Source organism: Aedes albopictus, chromosome 3 (genome assembly GCF_035046485.1).
Source record: "Aedes albopictus strain Foshan chromosome 3, AalbF5, whole genome shotgun sequence".
Classification (NCBI taxonomy): Eukaryota; Metazoa; Arthropoda; class Insecta; order Diptera; family Culicidae; genus Aedes; species Aedes albopictus.
Genome location: NC_085138.1, coordinates 279,048,618 through 279,068,726, shown reverse-complemented (window position 1 = coordinate 279,068,726; position 20,109 = coordinate 279,048,618). Strand labels below are relative to the sequence as shown.

At 42.0% G+C, this 20,109-nt stretch overlaps 1 protein-coding gene and 1 pseudogene across 1 annotated transcript; one reads left to right on the top strand and one right to left on the bottom strand.

Annotated features, from left to right (window-relative positions):
* LOC115257685 (uncharacterized) overlaps positions 1-18,739 on the bottom strand; it is a 30,171-nt pseudogene extending 11,432 nt beyond the window's left edge.
* On the top strand, positions 10,390-11,670 carry LOC109401631 (uncharacterized). The gene is made up of 3 exons (XM_019694646.3): positions 10,390-10,931; positions 10,986-11,241; positions 11,302-11,670. Exons 1-3 carry the CDS (start codon positions 10,390-10,392, stop codon positions 11,668-11,670), a joined length of 1,167 nt encoding a protein of 388 aa, XP_019550191.3.
* Positions 18,740-20,109: the final 1,370 nt, after the last annotated feature.

Sequence of the window (20,109 nt, the reverse complement as noted above, 5' to 3'; positions counted from 1 at the left end):
GTAAGTTGACAGCAGCCAACATAGCTCTGGTCTTTAAAAGCTCCTACCTCATGCATCCACGGGCCAAGCGATGACAAAGACCGTTAGCTAAGAGTTGTGTGCTTAGCTGGTAGAGCAGCCTGGGCACTGTTGTCCTTCTAACTTCAGCTAGATTGAGGTGGTACGTCCCGAACGTCTGTTCACCAAGAAGGTGCTGCTCAAACAGCGTCTGTTCTGGCATCCAGCGGCAGAGTTTGAAATGATCCATTACCGGAAGCTATACTCTAAGGTAGCAACCCCTCCACTGTGGATAGGGGACCATAGGCTAACAACCTACAGTTCTCGAAATCCATAAATCGCTACAAAAACCGAAAATGAAACATTACGAACTGATTCAACGGTTACGACTTTTAGCGTGAAACAACGAAAAAAAATTGGAACTGGGAATGTATTAACCCTAGCCCAGCAGGATAAACTGGCATAGCTAGCCAATGAGGCATGCCGTATGAAGCTTGAGATCCTAGGACTGAGCAAAGTCCGTTGGTAGAACTTTGGAGAACATAGATTGGCATCGGGCCAAAGTCTGCTACACTCTGGAATACGAGGTGAACACGCTCCTCGCCACCGTGGAATTGGTGTCCTATTATTATTATTATTTTTCTTTATTATCGAGATTTTCAGCCCTCGGCTGGTTCATCTCGTAATTGGTGTCCTGCTCAGCGCTCACGCCCACACTGCGCCCATGAAGTGGGAGCCTATTGATGAGAGGACAATTGTAGCCAGATTCAGAAAACGGGTTCGAAACCTTACCATGATCCAATGTTACGCGCCAACCGATGCTGCCGAATTGCAAAACAAAGAGGACTTTTACAGTCAACTGAATGCTGTCGTGGATAAGATTCCAAAAGGTGATATTAAGATCCTCATGGGCGACTTCAACGCGAAAGTTGATTCCACCAACTCGTACTATGGGCACGTCATAGGACGCCATGGTCTCGGAAAATCGAGCAAGAACGGTGAACGGTTTGCAGAGTTTTGTGACAACAATGGCATGGGGGATCGCTCTTTCCCCATAGACCCGTAAACAAAATGACACGGGTCGGCGTCGGTGGTGTAGTGGTAAGCGTGGTTGCCTCTCACCCCAGTCGGTCGGGGTTCAATTCCCGTCGACGCCGATGGGATTTTCTGAGACATAAAATCCGTGATCACGTCTTCCCTCGGATAGGAAGTAAAGCCGTAGGTCCCGGCCCATGTGTTGATGGGTTCGATATGTAGGGTCCTCAGGTGTGGTGGCTGTCTCCCTGGGGCGTCGGAATTTAAGGCTTAGCTCCTAGACCCAGCCGACGTAAAACACAACTGGCGCCGAACGGTGCTAGTTGACCAGAAAGAAGAAGAAAAATGACACGGGTTTCCCGTAATGGCGTCACAGAAAATCAAATCGACCATATCTGCATCAGCTGAAAATTAAGACAGAAGCCTGCTTGGTGTGCGGAACAAACGTATCGTCGACCATCATCTTGTAATCGGTGAGATCTGGCTGCGCATTGCGAGGATCGATTGACAGGAGGAGAAAATTGGGCGCCAGTTCAACACACGCCGACTAGAAGACGCTGCTGTGAAAGGGTTCTTCGTCGAGGAGCTGGAGAACCGTGCTTCGGATATTCCAGAAGGTGGATCAATGGATCAATGAAGCGCCATCAAGAATACCTTAATCGCAACCGGCGAGAATAATTTACGTGACCTAGGTACGCACCCGGAGAAAGCAGTGGATCACAAATGATACCTGGAGAAAGATAGAGGAGCGAAGGAAGGCCAAAGCCGCGATAGTGCGAGCGAAAACACAAGGAGCCAAAGCCGTAGCCCGTTAGCGCTATTCGGCTCTCGAGAAAGAAGTGAAACGCTCATGTAGACGCAAGGGGACGGCATCCTATTTTTTCTCCATGGAGTTTGACAGGTTGGATTGTGCCTCCTTACGTGGAGCATAAATTTATACTCCAGTAAAAATGTTCACCAACAAAATCGTGAAAATGGAATGTTTACCTTTTTACTAGAGATATCGGGTTAAAACGCTTATTCAGATTAGATCTCATGAATGTGTTGATCATGTAAAAGCAACATAAATTAATAATTTTGATTTTGAGCGTGTCAGTATTTGAATCAAGTTCCTAGAGTACTAATTCTTTATAAAAAAAAAACACACGCAAAACTTGTTTTTACAAACTTTCTTTGCCAAGGGGCGTTTTTCCGAAGACGGCTAATAACAAGACAGCCAGCTCCCACCCTGTTGCAAGCGACATGATTAAAACGCCCTCAACGATTCACAGGAACATTAAAACATGATTGTGTGCGTGTACATGCAAATACGCACACGGAAATGGTAGCATCGCATGCACACTCATTCATAATGTTGTTCCCTGAAGTCGCTTGTAGCTCCCATAGTATATGGATCAAGAGGGTAGATGTCTGTCTTGTTATTAGCCGTCTTCGGTTTTTCTTTATTTGCTCCCGCTGCTTTATTGAGTGAATGTTAGTATTGGTGAGCTCTAGTTGCACACGATAAGCGGTAACAAAATCAGATCACCGTAGCACCCCCGTGTGTAGACGGGACAAAAGAGCGTGGGTGGACTCTCTAGTCGACGAAGGCGAGAAAGCCGCAAACACAGGCGATATCCGTCTCCTCTCAAGTCTCCTGCAAGAGATAGAAACAGCCATCCGTTACGTATCATGTTACTGTGTATCGTTATCAAAGTGCTCCGCAACGTGATCCTTGACCGGATACAGGAGAAGATTGACACAACTCTCCGACGGCAGCAAGCAGGATTCCGTGCCGGACGATCCTGTGTGGACCATATTGTTACGCTCCGTATCATTCTGGAACAAATCAATGAATTCCAAGAATCTTTCTAGGCTCAGTGTACCAGTTATGGCTATAGTACCTCAAATTCGCCATAGTTGATTTTCTACCTTTAACGATGCAAATCATCAAGAAAAAATATGTGAACAATCGATCACGTTCATAAAAGATGATTGCACTCATTCAAATTTCACATTTTGCTCAAATTATGATAGAAATAAATCATTTTCCTTAAAATTTCGGCTTCCTTGCACCCTATTTCGCCATAGTGTACCAGTTATGGCAAATACCATAAGGAATGCATGTAAATAGTGCGAAGTGGACCCGAAATTAGAAAATATGTCCATAACTGGTACAGGGTTCCTATCATTGGCACACGCCGTAATAAATAGTAAAAGTGGGTTTGGCTCAGATTTAATAATTTTCCTGTAAAGTATGAAAACAAATCTATCATTTGACATATCGCCGACATTCGTCGGTCTTCTTCTTATTTTTGTAGAAGTAGTTTTCCTTAGGTAGTGCGATAACTGGTACAGGCACCCTACCTGGTGTTCATTGATTACGAAAAAGCTTTCGATCGTCTCAATCACGAAAACATGTGGGAAGCCCTCAGGCGCAAGGGTGTTCCTGAGAAAATCATCGGCCTCATTGAAGCACAGTACAGAGCATTTTCGTGCAGAATACTGCACAAAGGTGTTTTGTCCGATCCTATCCGGGTCGTTGCTGGAGTGAGGCAAGGATGTATACTATCACCGCTACTGTTTCTCATCGTAATCGACGAGATCCTGGTTGGTGCGATTGACCGTGAACCAAAACGTGGATTGCTGTGGCAGCCCATTACCATGGAGTACCTAAATGGCTTCGAATTGGCTGATGACGTTGCTCTCCTAGCTCAACGGCGCTCTGATATGCAGAGCAAGCTCGATGATCTTGCCAATCGCTCCTTAGCGGCAGGTCTTACCATCAACGTTAACAAGACCAAATCGTTGGTCAACCCTTCTAGCTTTACGGTAGCTGGGAAATCAGTGGAGAATGTTGAAAGCTTCCAATATCTTGGTAGCCAAATGGTGGCCGATGGCGGCTCCAAGATCGACATAGTGCACGGATCAAACAGGCGAGGTTTAAGAAATGTATGGAAAAACAACCAGATCAGTCGACGCACCAAAATCCAAATTTTTAACTCGAATATGAAATCTGTGCTGCTGTATACGCCTGTGAAACCTAGTGTGTATCAGCGGAGAACACTCAACAGCTACAGGTCTTCATCAATAGAAGCCTGCGGTATATGATTCGTGCATGGTGGCTACACAATTGGAACTCCAGCGTGGAGCTCCTTGGGCGTTGTCATCAAAAGCCGATAGAGACAGAAATTCGGCAGCAAAAGTGGAGGTGGGTCGGCCACACTCTACGCAGGGGCGGGAACGAAATCTACAAACAAGCGTTAGATTGAAACCCAGTAGGAAATTGTAGCAGAGGCAGACCAAGAGGCGCATGGCGGTGCAGCCTCAGCAAGGAAATAAAGAAAGTCAACAGAAAATTCACCTGGCCACAGGTCAAGACGATGGTTGGCAGTCGTCCAGGATAAAGGATGGAGATCTTTCAATTTGGCCTTCTGCACCACCATGGTTGCTAAGGACTGAAAGTAAGTAAGTAGTTCCACTAGGAATTTCTTGTGGGATTTCCTGGAAGATCTTGATGAAACTCTACCAGGAGCATATTTAAGATTCTCTCAGAATCTTCATTTGAGATTCCTAATTTCTTTTAAGATTCCAAAAGAGGTTCCATCTGAAAATCTTCCAGGAACTCTGTTGGAGGAAAATCAGAAGGAACTTGCTGGAGTATTACCTCAAAGAAATCCTGTAGGAACATTCAGTAGGGAATGCCGTAAATAAACGATACTGGAGGAATTTCTCAACATACTCCCTGATGAACTCTTGGAGGATGTCTATTGGAAACATCTGAATTAACTTCTGGAATAATTACAGGAGGAACTCTTAAAGGGAACTAAAAAGAATTCCTACTTAGATGAATGCTGGAAAGAGTTCCTGAAGAAATGCAGTTTCTGAAAGAATTCCAGAAGTAGTTACCGATAGAATCCTGAAAGGAGCTCCTGGTAGAATCCCGTATAAATTTTTGGAGAAATAATGAAAAAGGATTGCATTATGGATCTCAGAATTAATTCCTGAAGAAATCCCAGAAGGAACTCCGGGAGGAATCTCGCATGAAATTCCTGGAAGGAATCCCAAGTGGAATTAAAAAAAAATGTTTTCATTAATATTTTTCTTGCTGTGTTCTTATTGTTGCGGTAGTGTTAATATCCTTCAAAATCCCATATGAATTCAATGGAATACAACACATAACAACATTTGAAACGAAAAATGAATTTTACCTCCATAATAGAAACAGTGTGCCTAATGTTGGTGCAAGCGATTTATTACCGAAAACAGAGGAAAACGATAGTTTTCATATTTTTCTAAGCATATTTGGATGGAAAACTACCGCTTTTCCAATGTACTGCAAACATTAATAATGACAAGAAAGTGATAGAATTAGTCGATTCTATCATTTTCCAGGATTCTGGAATGGCTGAGTATGTGTAGACTAGACTAGACATATTTGGATGGAAAACTACCGACTAACGTTTTGAAACCTTTCATTAGATGGGATGATCAACTTTTTTAAATGAATTTACATTATCCCCACAACGTTGAGCACTTTTGCCCTACTTTCTGGAAGTTGGAAGTAAAAAAAACTTCTTAAGATATTCCAAAAGAAACAGTTAGGATAATCTAGTATGGAATTCCAGATTCTAGGACGATTCCCGGAACTCTTAAAAAAACCCTGGAAAAATGCCTTGAAATCTCTGAAGGAAATCTGAAAGGTTTTCCAGGAGGAACCTTTAAGGAATCTCAGAAAGGATTCCCGAGAGAACTTGCGAAGGAACACCAAAAACAATTTCAGATGGAGCTCCCTGGGGAACCACAGAGGGAAATTCTAGAAGAATCCTAGAGTAAATTTGGGGGCATTCACGAAAGAAATTGTAGGATGAATCTCATGAAAAAAATATTGGGGTAATTGTTCGCGCCCAAAGCGCTCCGGTAAGCACGTGGCAGTTACAATTCATCTATCATCGAGTTCACCAAATGCATCACAGCAATCCACTAAAAACATGTAAACTTTGCTATAGGGCACTGCATTGTTTTGATTTTGTATGGGATTTTGAAGTTTCTTGGCCTTGTTGTTTACACAATTTCTGTAAGAGTGAAAGAGAAGGAGAGAATTTCATGCAGTGCCCTATATAGGGCACTGCATGAAATTCCATCCTTCTCTTTCATTGTTACAGAAAATTTGTAAACAACAAGGCCAAGAAACGTCAGAATTCCATACAAAATCAAAACAGTGCAGTTCCCTATACATCACACCTCAATCATCTATTGTATATAAAACATGTATATGGAGTCATCACCACAGCAGCATCAGTGTTCTGGAAGGTTCCAAAAAACCTTCTTACCCTATAAAAACGGCACCCTTCCAGAGCACTGATATACAGTCCATTTCGACCTGGCAAAGGGAGAATAAACGTCAGTTAGATAAAACCCCGTCATCTTTCTCTTGTGAAAGACCATCCCTTACCAACCCCTGACCATTTCCTTTGGGGCAACCAGGCGCCCCAACAGTAATCCTAGAGGGAATTGCTGGAGGAATCTCGGAATTCATTCCTAGACAAATTTCGGATGGAATTTATAAGGAAATTGGGAACTCTTGAAGAAATCTCAGAAAGTATTTCCCAGAAATTTCAGAATCCCAGAAAAAATCTCTGGAAGAATCTTGGGAGAACTACCTGGAGGAATCCTGGCAGGAGTTTCTGAAAAAATCCCAGGCGGAACCTTTTTAGGGATTTCAGGAGGAATTCCTTAGAGAGCCCCAGAGGGAGCTTTTGTAGGAATCCTTAATAAACCTCTGGAAGAATCTCATCGAAAGCTCCCTAGAAATCTCAGAAGAAACTCTTGCATCGTAAACATCAAGGACGCGAAACGTCAAAGACTTAGAAAAAATAATCTTAGCAACCGCGGCATGCAGTACCCTATTTGGCAAGCATTTGACTATCTTTTTCAATGATTGGATGGTTTTCACGGCTGCGGTAGGAATGTGACTGCTGTGGTAGAATTCGGTGTCTGCATTAGAATAGGTAACTAGCCACAGAAGTCCACTGTCACGACTGTTCGTGTGACTAACATCTAGTTTGCCGTCATTGTTTTAAACATATTATTTTTATGCACTTTAAATTTGGTCGGCGTTATGTCAGACTGGACCATCTGTTTTTCAATGATTTAGGGAAAATGTCCTGCAAGCACTTGGGATATCAAATTTATCGGATTATTTTCTGAAATACTGTAGTTCTTTTATGTAATGAGACATCTGCATAAAAAGAACGTCGAAAAGTTCAGAGTTGCCGAGTTTCTTGGCTTATCTTCACCTACGTAAAAAATAACGTAGTCCAGTCTGACTTAACGCCGACCATTTCAGGCCAAACATGTCTAAAGGTCCTATCTGCAGAAGAGAGGCTTTCTTTGGTTTCCCTCTCTTTCGTTAATATCTCAGCTGTTTATTTGTATTATGATTGTCTCCTTGCATTGAACGATGGTCAAAACAATCGTATAAATTTTATGCACCTTTTTTTATGTCCAGCATAAAAAGAGGGAAAGCTACTCAGATCCAAAGTTGTGCATACGAAAACTTTATAATGACGGTAACTATTACAACGTCGTCCCAATATCTGTGGCCAAGGGGTGTTTATGGGGGAGAGCAAAGATGGGTCACAGGGGCGTTTCAGGGGGTCCCAAGGTGTTTCAGCGGGGTTCCGGATGATCTCAGGGGGTCTTGGGGGGTCTGAGGGGGATTTCGTAAACATTACACAGAGTTTCAAAAGGACAGTGGGTCTTAGAGGGATTCAGAGGCGTTACGCAGGCGTTTTAGGGGGCTTCTGAGGGTCTCAGATGCGTTACGTTGGGAGCGAGAGGAATTTAGGGTGATTTTGGAAGCATTTCAGGCAGTTTCAGAGTATTTTTGGCCGGATATAGAGGCATTACGAAGGCGTTTTCGTGGGTTTTTTTTTAAGACACGGACACGTTTAGTACTTCCAGTGAGGCATTCGCTCTTTGAAGGAAACACGACACTAAACAACGGACTAGCATGCAACGCCCAGTGGCACAGCCGAAAACTTTTCCTGACAGCTGCGGCGGGAATCGAACCCGCGCTTCTAGCATGATGCGACTAAATGCTTGGTGACACTAGCCGCACGACCACGAAGCCACACAATTTAAAGCATCTCAAGTTCGTTACATGGGCATAGGCGAAACTACCGGGGATGCCGGGGTTGCCAGGCACCACCTAGAATATGAACACATTTCTGTGAAATATGGGGCGATGAATAATCAATGGATGAACTAATGAATATTTGTTTGTAGTGCACCCTCTGGCAAACATAGGTAGTTTCGCCAATGCACATTGGGTCCGAGAGGGTTTTAGGGGGATCTTTGAGACATTTCAGGAAGCCAGGGATGGCATTCACCATTTGCAAAGAGTTACATTCACTTGCTACTATCTCAGTTCATAGGCATGCTATCGAAAAACAATGTATGGATGACTTTTACCTTGTAGTTTTATCTGAAAGTTTGTCAAATATCATAAGGGTCGCACACGCATGCTTAACTCGTGAGTGAGATGTGAAAGCAACTCTCCACGCCGTGAATGTAATTTACATTCACGGCGTGGAGAGTTGCTTTCTCAGCTCGCTCACGAGTAAAGCATGCGTGTGCGACCCTTATGATATTCGGCAAACTTTCAGATAAAACTACAAGGTAAAAGTCATCCATGCATTGTTTTTTGATAGCATGCCTATGAACTGAGATAGTAGCAAGTGAATGTAACTCTTTGCAAATGGTGAATGCCATCCCTGCAGGAAGCATCAGAAGATATTCAGAGACCCCATCACAATAGCCATTGAAACGCCCCTGAAATGCCCTTTAATTTAAAAGGCGATCTGAAATGCCTTGAAACGCCCCTCAAACTCCTTGTAACGCCCTTTAAAGGCCCCTGAGCTCCCCTGAATAGCCCTTAAAGCCCCTTGAAACGTCCCTGAAACCCCCTAAATACTATTGAAATGCCCCTGAATTTCCCGTAACCCATTGAATTGCCAACAAAACCTGGCAGAAATCCTTTAAAAGGCTCCTCGAATCCCCTGAAACAACCCCCTCGAACGTCCAAGGAGACCCTTGGAACCACCTTTTATGAACTCTCTTGGAACTTTATGGAAACCCCCTTAGCCCTACCTCAAATTCCCAGGAGTAAGACCTGTATTCGCGAACTAGATTTCTTCATTGAAACCCAAACTTAATTTATGCACAAATTTCCCTCTTATTACAATCTACGATATTAATTTAATTTAATAGGAAAAGTAACTACAGCGCCATTGGAGCTCTATAGTATATCTCTGTTGTGGCTACCGCAAAGCGGAAAATTTTCAAAAAAATCCGTAATATTTTTTTTAAGAAATCCTACAATGTAGAATGGCTATCGAAACTTATGCAAAAACTGAGGATTTTATTCAAAAATAATAAGAATATCGCCCAAGCAAATTATCCGTTTTACGAATTAAACGCTCTTTAGTATGTGCAGTTTTGCAGCATAAGCCGCCCATGATGAATTTTACAAATAATATCAGGATTTCCGGAGAATGTACAGGATTCCATCAGAGATGCTCGGGTAGCGTTTTATGCGTATAAATTGAACATAGGATAGCTTTTGAGAAAAATAAATTAACATGGGGCAGCTTATGATGCAAAATGGAACATGGGACAAATTGACTTGATGTTGTTTTTATGGAGTTTCTGAACAATATTATACCTTGTAAGTATGTAGTATGTAGATTCTAAAAGTATACGTGAAAACAGACCTTTTGACGATAAAAAATCAAACTCGTCAAAAAGTAACATGGGACAACTATGCTGCACACGGCAACATAATTAAAAGAAGAAATTATTTCTGATGATCATATTGGTAGCTAGCATGTCAAAAAGTTCTTCTAAATTCCTTTGATTTTAATTTGGCCAAACGACCCATTCCAATGTCATCTGGCCGCATTTGACCAAATGGCGTTCGTCCAAACGACATTCGGCCATATTTGTTGATACACCAGTTTTACCAAAGTTTCAAGAAAAACGTCTGGGATGTTTTCAGCGTTGTTATCATGCAGTTTTTGTTTGTGCACTTTGGTGCAGATATACGAAAGCCTATGTTGTGGTGTGAGATGGTTTGATTTAAAAGTATGTATTATCTTTGACATTTGGAGGGTAAAGATCTAATCAACCCAAATAAACTAATTAATTTGTTCCTTGCAGCTAAAACTAAGTGCATTTAATTTGTTGTAATAATGACAGCAATCAACCGTGAAACTCCTGTTCCTCTGCACGTACTTGGTCCACGCTTGAAATGCAATAAAATGCCACGCTGCCCACTCAGTCGGTTTAGTTCTAGTTCCTACGCTACACCACACTATGTCCGGGCTGATTACCGTGAAAGATTTTGAGGATCGTGCTGCATCCATCATTCCGAAAGAAGCATTTGACTACTACCAGAGCGGTGCGGACGAAGAGCAAACACGCCAATTGAATCGCTCCAGCTATGGCCGGTTACGCATTCGACCGCGAATGTTGCGGAACGTAGCCAATCGTGATATGAAGGTGAAGGTGTTGGGCGAAGAATTTTCCATGCCCATCGGTATTGCACCGACCGCGTTTCAGAAGATGGCTCACCCCGAGGGGGAGGTAGCTAATGCACAAGCTGCGGCTAACAGGAAGGTGTTGTTCACATTGAGCACGCTGTCGAATAGTTCTGTCGAAGAAGTAGCGGATGGTGCTCCCAAGTCACCCAAGTGGTTCCAGTTGTATATCTACAAGGAGCGTAAGTTGACCGAGAAACTCGTTCAGCGGGTTAAAAAAGCAGGATTTAAGGCCCTAGTAGTGACTGTTGATAGCCCGTTATTTGGAAAACGACGAGCAGATATTAGGAATCGGTTTACCCTTCCACCCGGATTAACGTAGGTTTGTGATTGATACGACCATTGATGAAACCAAACAAATTTAATTTCTAGGGCGGCAAATTTTGAAGGAGTACAGGCCACATTACAAGGACAGAGTGGATCCGGACTTAATGAGTACGGTGAACAACAGTTGGATCCATCTTTGGTGTGGGATGATATAAAGTGGTTGATTAAGTTTTCCAAATTGCCGGTGCTTGTCAAAGGTGTTCTTACGAAGGAAGATGCCGAAATAGCCGTCAGCAAGGGAGTAAGCGGTATCTGGGTGTCCAACCATGGTGGTCGACAGCTGGATTCGGCTCCAGCTACGGTAGAACAGCATTTATTCCAACAAATGCATCTCTTACTGAATGTGTTGCTTCTTTTCTAGATTGAAGCTCTGCCTGAAATCGTTGCTGCCGTGGGAGATCGGACAACCATAATTGTAGATGGAGGCGTCAGAAATGGTAAAGACGTATTTAAAGCACTAGCTCTAGGAGCCCACATGGTAATGATAGGACGACCAGCGCTCTGGGGGCTTGCTGTTGATGGTCAGAAAGGTGTAGAGCAGGTATTGGATATCCTTAGAGAGGAGCTAGATACTACAATGGCCTTGGCGGGATGTCAAAAAGTCTCAGATATTACACGTTTGCACGTCTTGCATGAAGAATATTATACAAATTTTAGCGTAAGGCAAACGGAAACATTGATGGAGCTACAAAGCAAAGAGCGCAAAGGATGGTTGAAAGGTATATTTTGAGTTCAATGAAAATAATATGTGTTTGTAGAGCATAATAGTTTGCAAGTGTTGATTGGTTTGCATGCAAGCCTTTACTTTTAGGGAATCTAGTTGTTACCTTTCAACAGATGAAATTCGAAAAAAATAAACATCACATTTTTTTCTACTAACATGTCCCAGTAAACGTAATTAACCTATTTTTTATGGGTACCAATACTACCATACTCTGAGGCTTTTCGATTTGGTAACTCTTCCCCCAAGGAACACCAGAGCCCTTTTTTATTAATTCATTTATTTAAAGCTCATGCGCCAACAGGCAAAACGGATCCAAATTCAGTTAAACTGCCGACGGAGCCCTTGCAGTATGGTTGGGAAATGCTAAAAGAATGTTATTTTGTAATTTTCCAATTATATTAGGGGTACTCACTAAACAGATTAAATTGCTGCGTAATGCTAGGTATGCACTTCAAACGGAATCGCTCAAGTAATTTTCGTTCAGTGCTTTTTTTTCGTGACCGGAATGGTCAAGAAATTTAACACAGCAAGCCCTATTTGATTTGACATTTCGTTTGAGCTCCGTACTAGGATCTGGAATAAAGCGTCGCTTTCTCATTTCTTGAGCGATTTCTTGCCTGAATTTTCCATGCATCGAGATAGGCCAAGAAATTTCTTACGATCTGCGTACTACCCATAAGCCATGATTTTCTGCTTATTTGAAATGTTTCATGATTTTGCGAATGAAATAATCAAAGATTGCCTTGGTGATAGCGACGTTTAATCAGTTTACGCTTTTAAGTGAATCCCCCTACTGTCTCTAGTAAGAAAAGTTTCATAGAAGAAATCTGTCCATAGCTAACCAGAATATGAGGAAAATGATCATCCTCTGACTCAAGGGTGAATGAATGAAGAGATAACAAATTTTATAGCATATACATTACATACTTCTGTGTTAAATTTAACGTTTTCCCAAGCAATGTGTTTTGCAATTGTGAAATACAGCTTCAAACTGTCGATTTCACCTGAAATCAGGGAATTAATTTAAAAATATTTTTCAGCGGCAGAGTACCTACGTTTCTAAACTGTCGCACACAAAAATAATTTGTCCGAACAGTACACTTTTGCACTGCTATATGAAGTTCAAAGTCGCCATTGGGGTATGCACAGCAAGCAACAATCCATCCATTTGCGATTTATTTTAAGGAAAATGGCTTGCCCAAGCATGTCAGCTTAGTAGTTATTTCCGAGAATTATCGTCATGATAGAAGGATTTTTTTTCAGTCTTTGAACTATGGTATAGATGTTGAATGGCATTTCATCTGCCTTAGGGCAAACAATAAATCGCATGCCTATGCCTAAGATGATAGACTTGCTAAGGAACGTGAACATTAGGCCGTCCCTATTTTTGCAAAAGTTCGAAATGTTAAAAGTTTAATATTGCAAAATGATCGTTTTAGCTAAAAAACAAGCATTCCATAATTTGGAGTCCGTATTTCAAGGCGAAATGGTCCCCTACGGGGCTTAAAGTTCTCAAAAATTGTATGGGATCAAAAAAAAAACATGAAATTTTTTTCGATGAAAAAAATACCCTAAAGCTAAATGTGCCCAGAATTGCAATATCTCTTTTTTTCGTAAAACTACCGAACAATCAACATTTTGAGATCCCAAAGGAAATCTACTATATTTTGCACTATAAGGCTGATACAAATTTTATTTTGACTTTTTGTCTCTCTCCCCCTTCAAAAATTTTTGGCTGGATTTTGTATTTTGAGGGGGCGAATAGAAAATATTTATCAAAATTTCGGGTCTTGCCCAAAATTCTTTAACAAATCCGATGAGTTTTTAATATTTTTTAAATTAAATGCTTTATTATTTTTATCCCCAGTGGGACAAAAAGTGAAGAAAATATTTGTAACGGCCTAACTAAAAACTGAAAAGAGATATCGCAACTCTGAGTACATTTTTTATCCTTTGGGGCAGAATTGATGTACACGTGCTGTTGTCCCATGTACGGGAGCCACATTGCAAGCGAGCTCCCAGGAGCTCTGTACATTATGAGACTGAAAGTTGTGCGCCTCATTTTTCTCAAGATGTGTCTCATGAGCTTCGTCTCACGCGCTGATTAAATTAGAAAATTTCACGACAAAAACTTCCTATACCTACGAACAAGAATTGAAACCTTAACCTTTACATTGAGAGTCCCTAGTAGTATCGCATAGACCAACCAGACACTTGTGTTCTGTACGGAAAAAAGTAGTTGAGCTTCTTCGTTACCAAGAAGTTGTTTTTCACCTTAGATACCAACAGCTCACGCAGCACATGAGACGAGCTCCCCGGGAGCTATGTGCCCAGCTCGCACCCACCAGATTTTCGTGAGCCTCCTAGCCGCGCAGCACACTGCGATTTTGAAGAGCTGGGAGACAATTTGGTGGGAGGCTCGCTGTCACATTTATGTACACATGAGCAATGGGAAACTCTGCTTTGGGGTCCTAAAATCGTCAATTTTGGTAGAATGGGGTATTTTTTTCGTCGAAAAAAAAATCATGATTTTTGTGGCCCCATACGATTTTTGAGAGCTCTAGGCCCCATGGGGAACCACTTAGCTTAAACGATCGTTTTGAAATATTGAACTTTTACCATTTCGAACTTTCGCAAAAATAGGGACGGCCTAGAACATGTTATCAAAAATGCAAAGGAACTGTTCGAATGGGCTCACAAGTTAAAGGAGGTAGGATACAACTAAATAGGTAACCAAAATAATTTATTGTTGTACGACTAATGTTAAGTATGAAAATATCAAAGAATATTTAAAGGAGGAATATCAGAGAACACCAATATGGCTGCCACAATGGCCAACTGCGACCTCTACTCACGATTTCGATTTCGAACCGAACGGAAATTCGAGATCAAAAATGGAGGTGGGTCGGCCACACTACGAAAGAGGGGATACGAAATCTGCAGGCAAGCGCTGGATTGGAATCTGACAGGATATCGCAGCAGAAGCAGACCAGGGGCTGGCACAGTGGCGGAGCTCCATACAAATGCCGGACAACACCTAAAACTTTCTCAAAATGCGCTGAAATTCACATGTCTAGATAATTTGAGTGTGCTGAATCTATATTTGGCATGAAAATTTACATAACTTGCATAATTTTTGTATAAAAGTAGGTTTAAAGTATTAAACATTATTGAAAAATAATAAAAAGATCATAATAAATTAGTCGGCATCATATTTATTTGTTTTGGAATATAATTTTAGTGCTCTATGTTGCAAAAAAAGATTGGATAATATGTTAATCTATATTGTTTTTTTTTTGATGAGCCATGTAGAATTGTATAAAAATGCGAGTTAACAAAGCAAAATTGCTACACACTTTTTATTAAGTGAGGGTTACATTCTATTCATCATGTCCGCTTGTCACACAGCGAAAATAACAATGACGATACCTTACACCACATCTAGGTGGAACAAAAACCGCTCTCATGCTACTCACTTCTCATTGATCCTCTTATTAACAGTTAGTTCAAATAATTGGTAGTTCGTAAATCGTACGCTCATGGCTCTCGCATTATTTTTGCTCCTGTTTGACGTATGTTAACTACCGCCACCTACCTAGTTATGAGATTGTAAAACATTGGCATTGATTGGCGGTTTGATAGCCATTGAGCGATTATGTTCTCGTGACCATTATTTAAATCGCAATTTGTTCGAAGTTATACGTCTGTTTGTCTGTGCGTTGGTCTGTGGTGTAACAGGATACTTACAGGGCAGACCAACCGAAACGTCAAAACTAAACGATACGATACGGAACCTTATATTTCAGTACGCCTGTGCCGTTGGTATCCTGATCACCGGGTTCGATAGCAGAAGTGAAGCGGTTCTCAGCTTTCAGACGAAATGGAACTCAACTTACCGAGGACTGATCTTCTGTAACGGACGAGACTGACCAATACCCTAAGAGATGGAAGTAACAAATCCGCTTTAGCGCCAACACGCTTTACAGCGTGATGCGGAAATGCGCGTTTCAAGGATGCCCAGCTAACTCCCCAGGGCGGGTCTACCGATCGCGGGACCAAACTCAAAAGTCTCAAAATATCAAACTAACTGACGTCACCAAATCTTTACAGTACTTCACTTACTACAATAGGTTGTATGGTTTGCAAAATGGTTGGATAATATAATTTTTCCGGAATATTGGCGTTAGGAGGTTAGTAGTGTGTGTACAATGGTTTTAGATTACAAGCTAAGAGGTCTGACCTTGATCTTCAACTCAGAAGGTTTGGTGATGCTGGAGAACGACTTGACGATCGTCGACGGTGAAGGCGTGGCGAATGACCGTGGATTCGGATCGGTGAACCGAAGGATGATGAACGTGCACGTGAACTGGATGTCTGGCGGCAAGCTGGTGTTGTCGACGAACCAGGCTAGAGCGGCCCAGCAACGGAGACGGAATGCTGTGATTCACACGTCACACTGCACACCTGTTGGCAGTGGGGCTAGCGCGAGGGCGCCGGTGAATGATCGCGTCGGGCCAGTCACGTGTGATGAAACTTACGGCGGTTTGCTTTTGGCAATCGGGGTAGAACACGTGTGCGCAGTGTGTTTCAGCGGTTTGGTTGTTGAACCGGACTAGGGTGGCCCAGCGACGGAAAATAGAACGCTGTGATTCACACTTCTCACTGCACGACTGTTTGCAGTGGGGCTAGCGCGAAGGCGCCGGTGAATGCTCGCGTCGGGCCAGTCACGTGTGGTGAACCTTGGGACGATTTGACGGCGCTCAAAGAAGAACACTATTGCGCAGCGGGCTTCAGTTGTTCCGGGCGTTTGCACGGGCACTTACGAAGGACGCGCTGCACTCGTGATGATCCAAGTGGGTATTGTTCTTCAACATTAGGCGTTTACCACCGAGCACGTGGGAGGGCGGCGATCACGTAGGCCGGTCGATGGAACACAAAGGCTGCGGTGGTTTGCACGCCGTTTTTGCCACGGTTATGGCCACTACAAATCTGCCCGCAATTAAAACCTTCGTTCGAAGGCTTTGACCTTCGAACAAAATCACCTTTAGAATCACATTTGATCGAAATTAGCATCACTTAATTACCTGTATTACACAGCTTTTTGGGGCAACTAGATTTGGCTTCGCTTTTCGTTCAACTTAGCAATTACGACACTGTAGGAGGGAATTTTATTCTAAATTATAGTTTGAACTCACTGCTCTACGCTTTTTGCAAATTACCGTTGTGGTTTAACAATCTTTCACTGCGAACTTCTCTCACTACTTGGTAGTTAATCTTTCGGCTTAACTTTGGCTAACGAACTGTCTCACTTTAAGATCAATTTGGGAATGATCTGTCTTGCACATGTAAGCATCAAGAGACCCTCGAACTGTTGGGTGGAAATTGCTCCAACATGTGTCACCTCCTGATTGGTTAATCTAGTTATTTAATATCTGAGAAACTTGAGAGTGGAATTTTTGTGCTCAAATCTAAATTTATACGTTTCACGTGGTTTGGTTCTTGTCCGGGCTAGAATCTCAGTCGGACTAATTGAAACGTTACGTGGTGTAACGCTTGCCTAATCCATATTGAATTATAAAGCATATCAAACTGAAAGCTTTGAATTACTTCAATGGCTTCGCTACGCGATCGGTTACATATACCTCCTGTTTAGGCGATGAAAAATTTAATAAAATTTCAGGTCCGAAATTTTATTAAATTTTTCAGAATGTTTTGGTCACATATCGATTTGTTTAGTTTTGCACAGACACACTCCCTACAATTTCTTCACATTTTAAAATATAGAATTGGTTTTTCTTGAATCACATGTTTTTTTTTCTCTTGCATGATCAGAACTAGCATTTCCTTCTTCTCAAACTTAATCGAACTGTATAATTCACATTATTTTCTATAAATTCTGCTTCATTTTACTATTTCAATATGCTTCTCATCACTAAAAATAAACACATCTCAAAACGGCTCAAGCCCGCCGCCATTTTGATATTCTGACGATACGATACATCACTTGAACCTCCAACAATTTCCGTGGAGATGTTGTTATATATTCTTGCCAAATACGATACGATAACGAGACGAAACGAGATTTACCTCAAACATATTGAGAATTTACGGCGGTACTTGAAGCACGGGATAATCTGCATCTTTAAACTGTTCCACGCACGCGACGGCATCACGAACCGGAGGAAAATTTACGATGCTTGCTCGATGGTAGAACTGCGAAGATTGCTCATAATCTTCGATCAAAGCGGTTGCTGCGAGTTTACGCACACAACCAAGCGTTCCACCGATTGTAACTTAACGAAAGTCGTGTTGCCAGAACTTCCTAATTGCTGATTGAACTTTATTTACTTTATGATCATAACTTCAACTCAACGTCATACTACGGCTATAATGATAGCTCCAAACAAAATATACGACCTTTACCTTTCATATCAATTTGTTATTCTATTCCAACGGATTAACGCAAAACATATCTTGCATATGATTACTCCCGGTACCGAACCGAATCTAATTTTGGTCGGGATGCCATTTCGCTGGCATCTCTACCATCTTATTTACTCTGGGTGGGCTTAACGAAACCGTCCTGTCGCTTCATCCGTTTGACAGTAACTAAACGAAACCCTACCGCGACCGCGACGACGCGTATTTTTCTAAACGAGTATCGATACGAGAAAAAAAATATAAATTTTGTTATTCTAATCAGTAGTGAATTGGTTATTCTAAGTGCCTACGACCCAGGATCATGTTGGGGAGGTTTAAGTTGCTCCGTGTGACTTATCGGGATCGGTTTATCGTGCGAAGTGAGTTTCTGATAGGTGGCTATGCCCTCAGTGTACCATCCCGTTCTTGGTTATTGCGCTTCTGAGAAAAGCTTTCCTATGTGGCCTTGACAAGTGAGTGGACAAAAGAATCTTTGCCTACATAGCCGAAATTGTATGCTGGTATGCGGAGGGAATATATAATTACCCGACAAACCAGCGGAGCTAGTGGTGGTGTTTATATACTTTTCAGTGGTAGACGCAGAAGCTGCAATCATAGCCATGAAAGTGAAAGTGTTTGTTATTGTTTTTTTTAGTGAGAATGCCCTGCGACTCGAAGCTGTCGCCTATCGAGGAGGTGTTTTGTTGTGAGTTACGTGGTAAACCTACTATAGTGCTTCGGTCATCATAGCTTTATCAAACACCTAAATTGTTCTCTGTGTAGTTTTGTGGGAAGGAAGAGGTTTGAATTTTGTGTTTTGTTTTGCTCCATCATTCCTTCTCCACACTATTTTTTTTAAGTTTTGAAGAGTGGAAGACGCCCAGTGTTTTGCCTGTTTTGGGGTCCTTTAATTCATAGCAGTTGGTGCCAATTTTCTTGCGGATAACTGCCTCGCTGTATCGCGGTGCAAGCTTTGCAGTAAAATCTTTAGATTTATCGGAGAGGAAAAAGTTTTTCTTCAAAACAACTTCATCTTCTTCAAATTGAACGTCACGTTTCGATCGGAGGTTGTAATACGTGGAATATCGATCGTACGCGCGTTTGAGATTGATGCGCACAGCTTCGTACAAGTGCTTAATGTCATCGGCTAACTTCGGTGGATTAAAGTGGTCCACATTTGGGTTTGTATCGCGAAGTTGCGTATATTCATCCCCTGAACTGATCATTTGTTTACCAAAGTTAATAAAGTATGGTGAGTACCCTGTTGAGCTGTGTACATTATTACGGATAGCACAGGCTATGTGTTGTATCCCCTTGTCCCAATCTTTTTGAGATTTATCCATTAGTGACGCTCTAATTGCTGTTGTAATGACTCTATTTGCTCTCTCTGTAGGGTTTGGGCCTGGATGGTAGGCAGCAAGAGCCCAATGTTGAACGTTGTATTTGATCAAAAATTTTTCGAACTCCTTAGAGCGGAATTGTGCCCCGTTGTCGGAAATTAATACGGCCGGCACCCCGAAAAGAAGAAAGACGTTGTTTTCGAGAAAAGTGATGACTGCGGAAGTTTTTGCTTGTCGCATTACTTGGACCATTGTAAATTTAGAAAAGTGGTCGGTGATTACCAAGACCCACGCGTTTCCTGACCTGGACCTTGTGTAGGGTCCTAAAAAATCAACCGAGATCATTTCCCAGGGGCGATTACTCGTTTTTGGCTTTCCACAAGGTGGATTTGCATTAACATTATCCGTCTTTGCCCTTTTACAGGTGATGCATGCTTTGCAGTAACGGAGTACATCTGCGCTCATCTTTGGCCAGAAATATTTTTGCGCTACCTCATGAAGCGTTTTTTCGAAACCCAAGTGAGCTCGATTGTGGACATTTTCTATAATTTTGGCTTTCTGTATACTCGTGGGCATATATTTCCATCTAAACGTATGGTCATCATGTTTGGCCGCGTTAGTGACAAACTTATATATTTTCTCGTCAACAATTTTGTAATCTTTGTACTTTTCAGGGAACGTAATA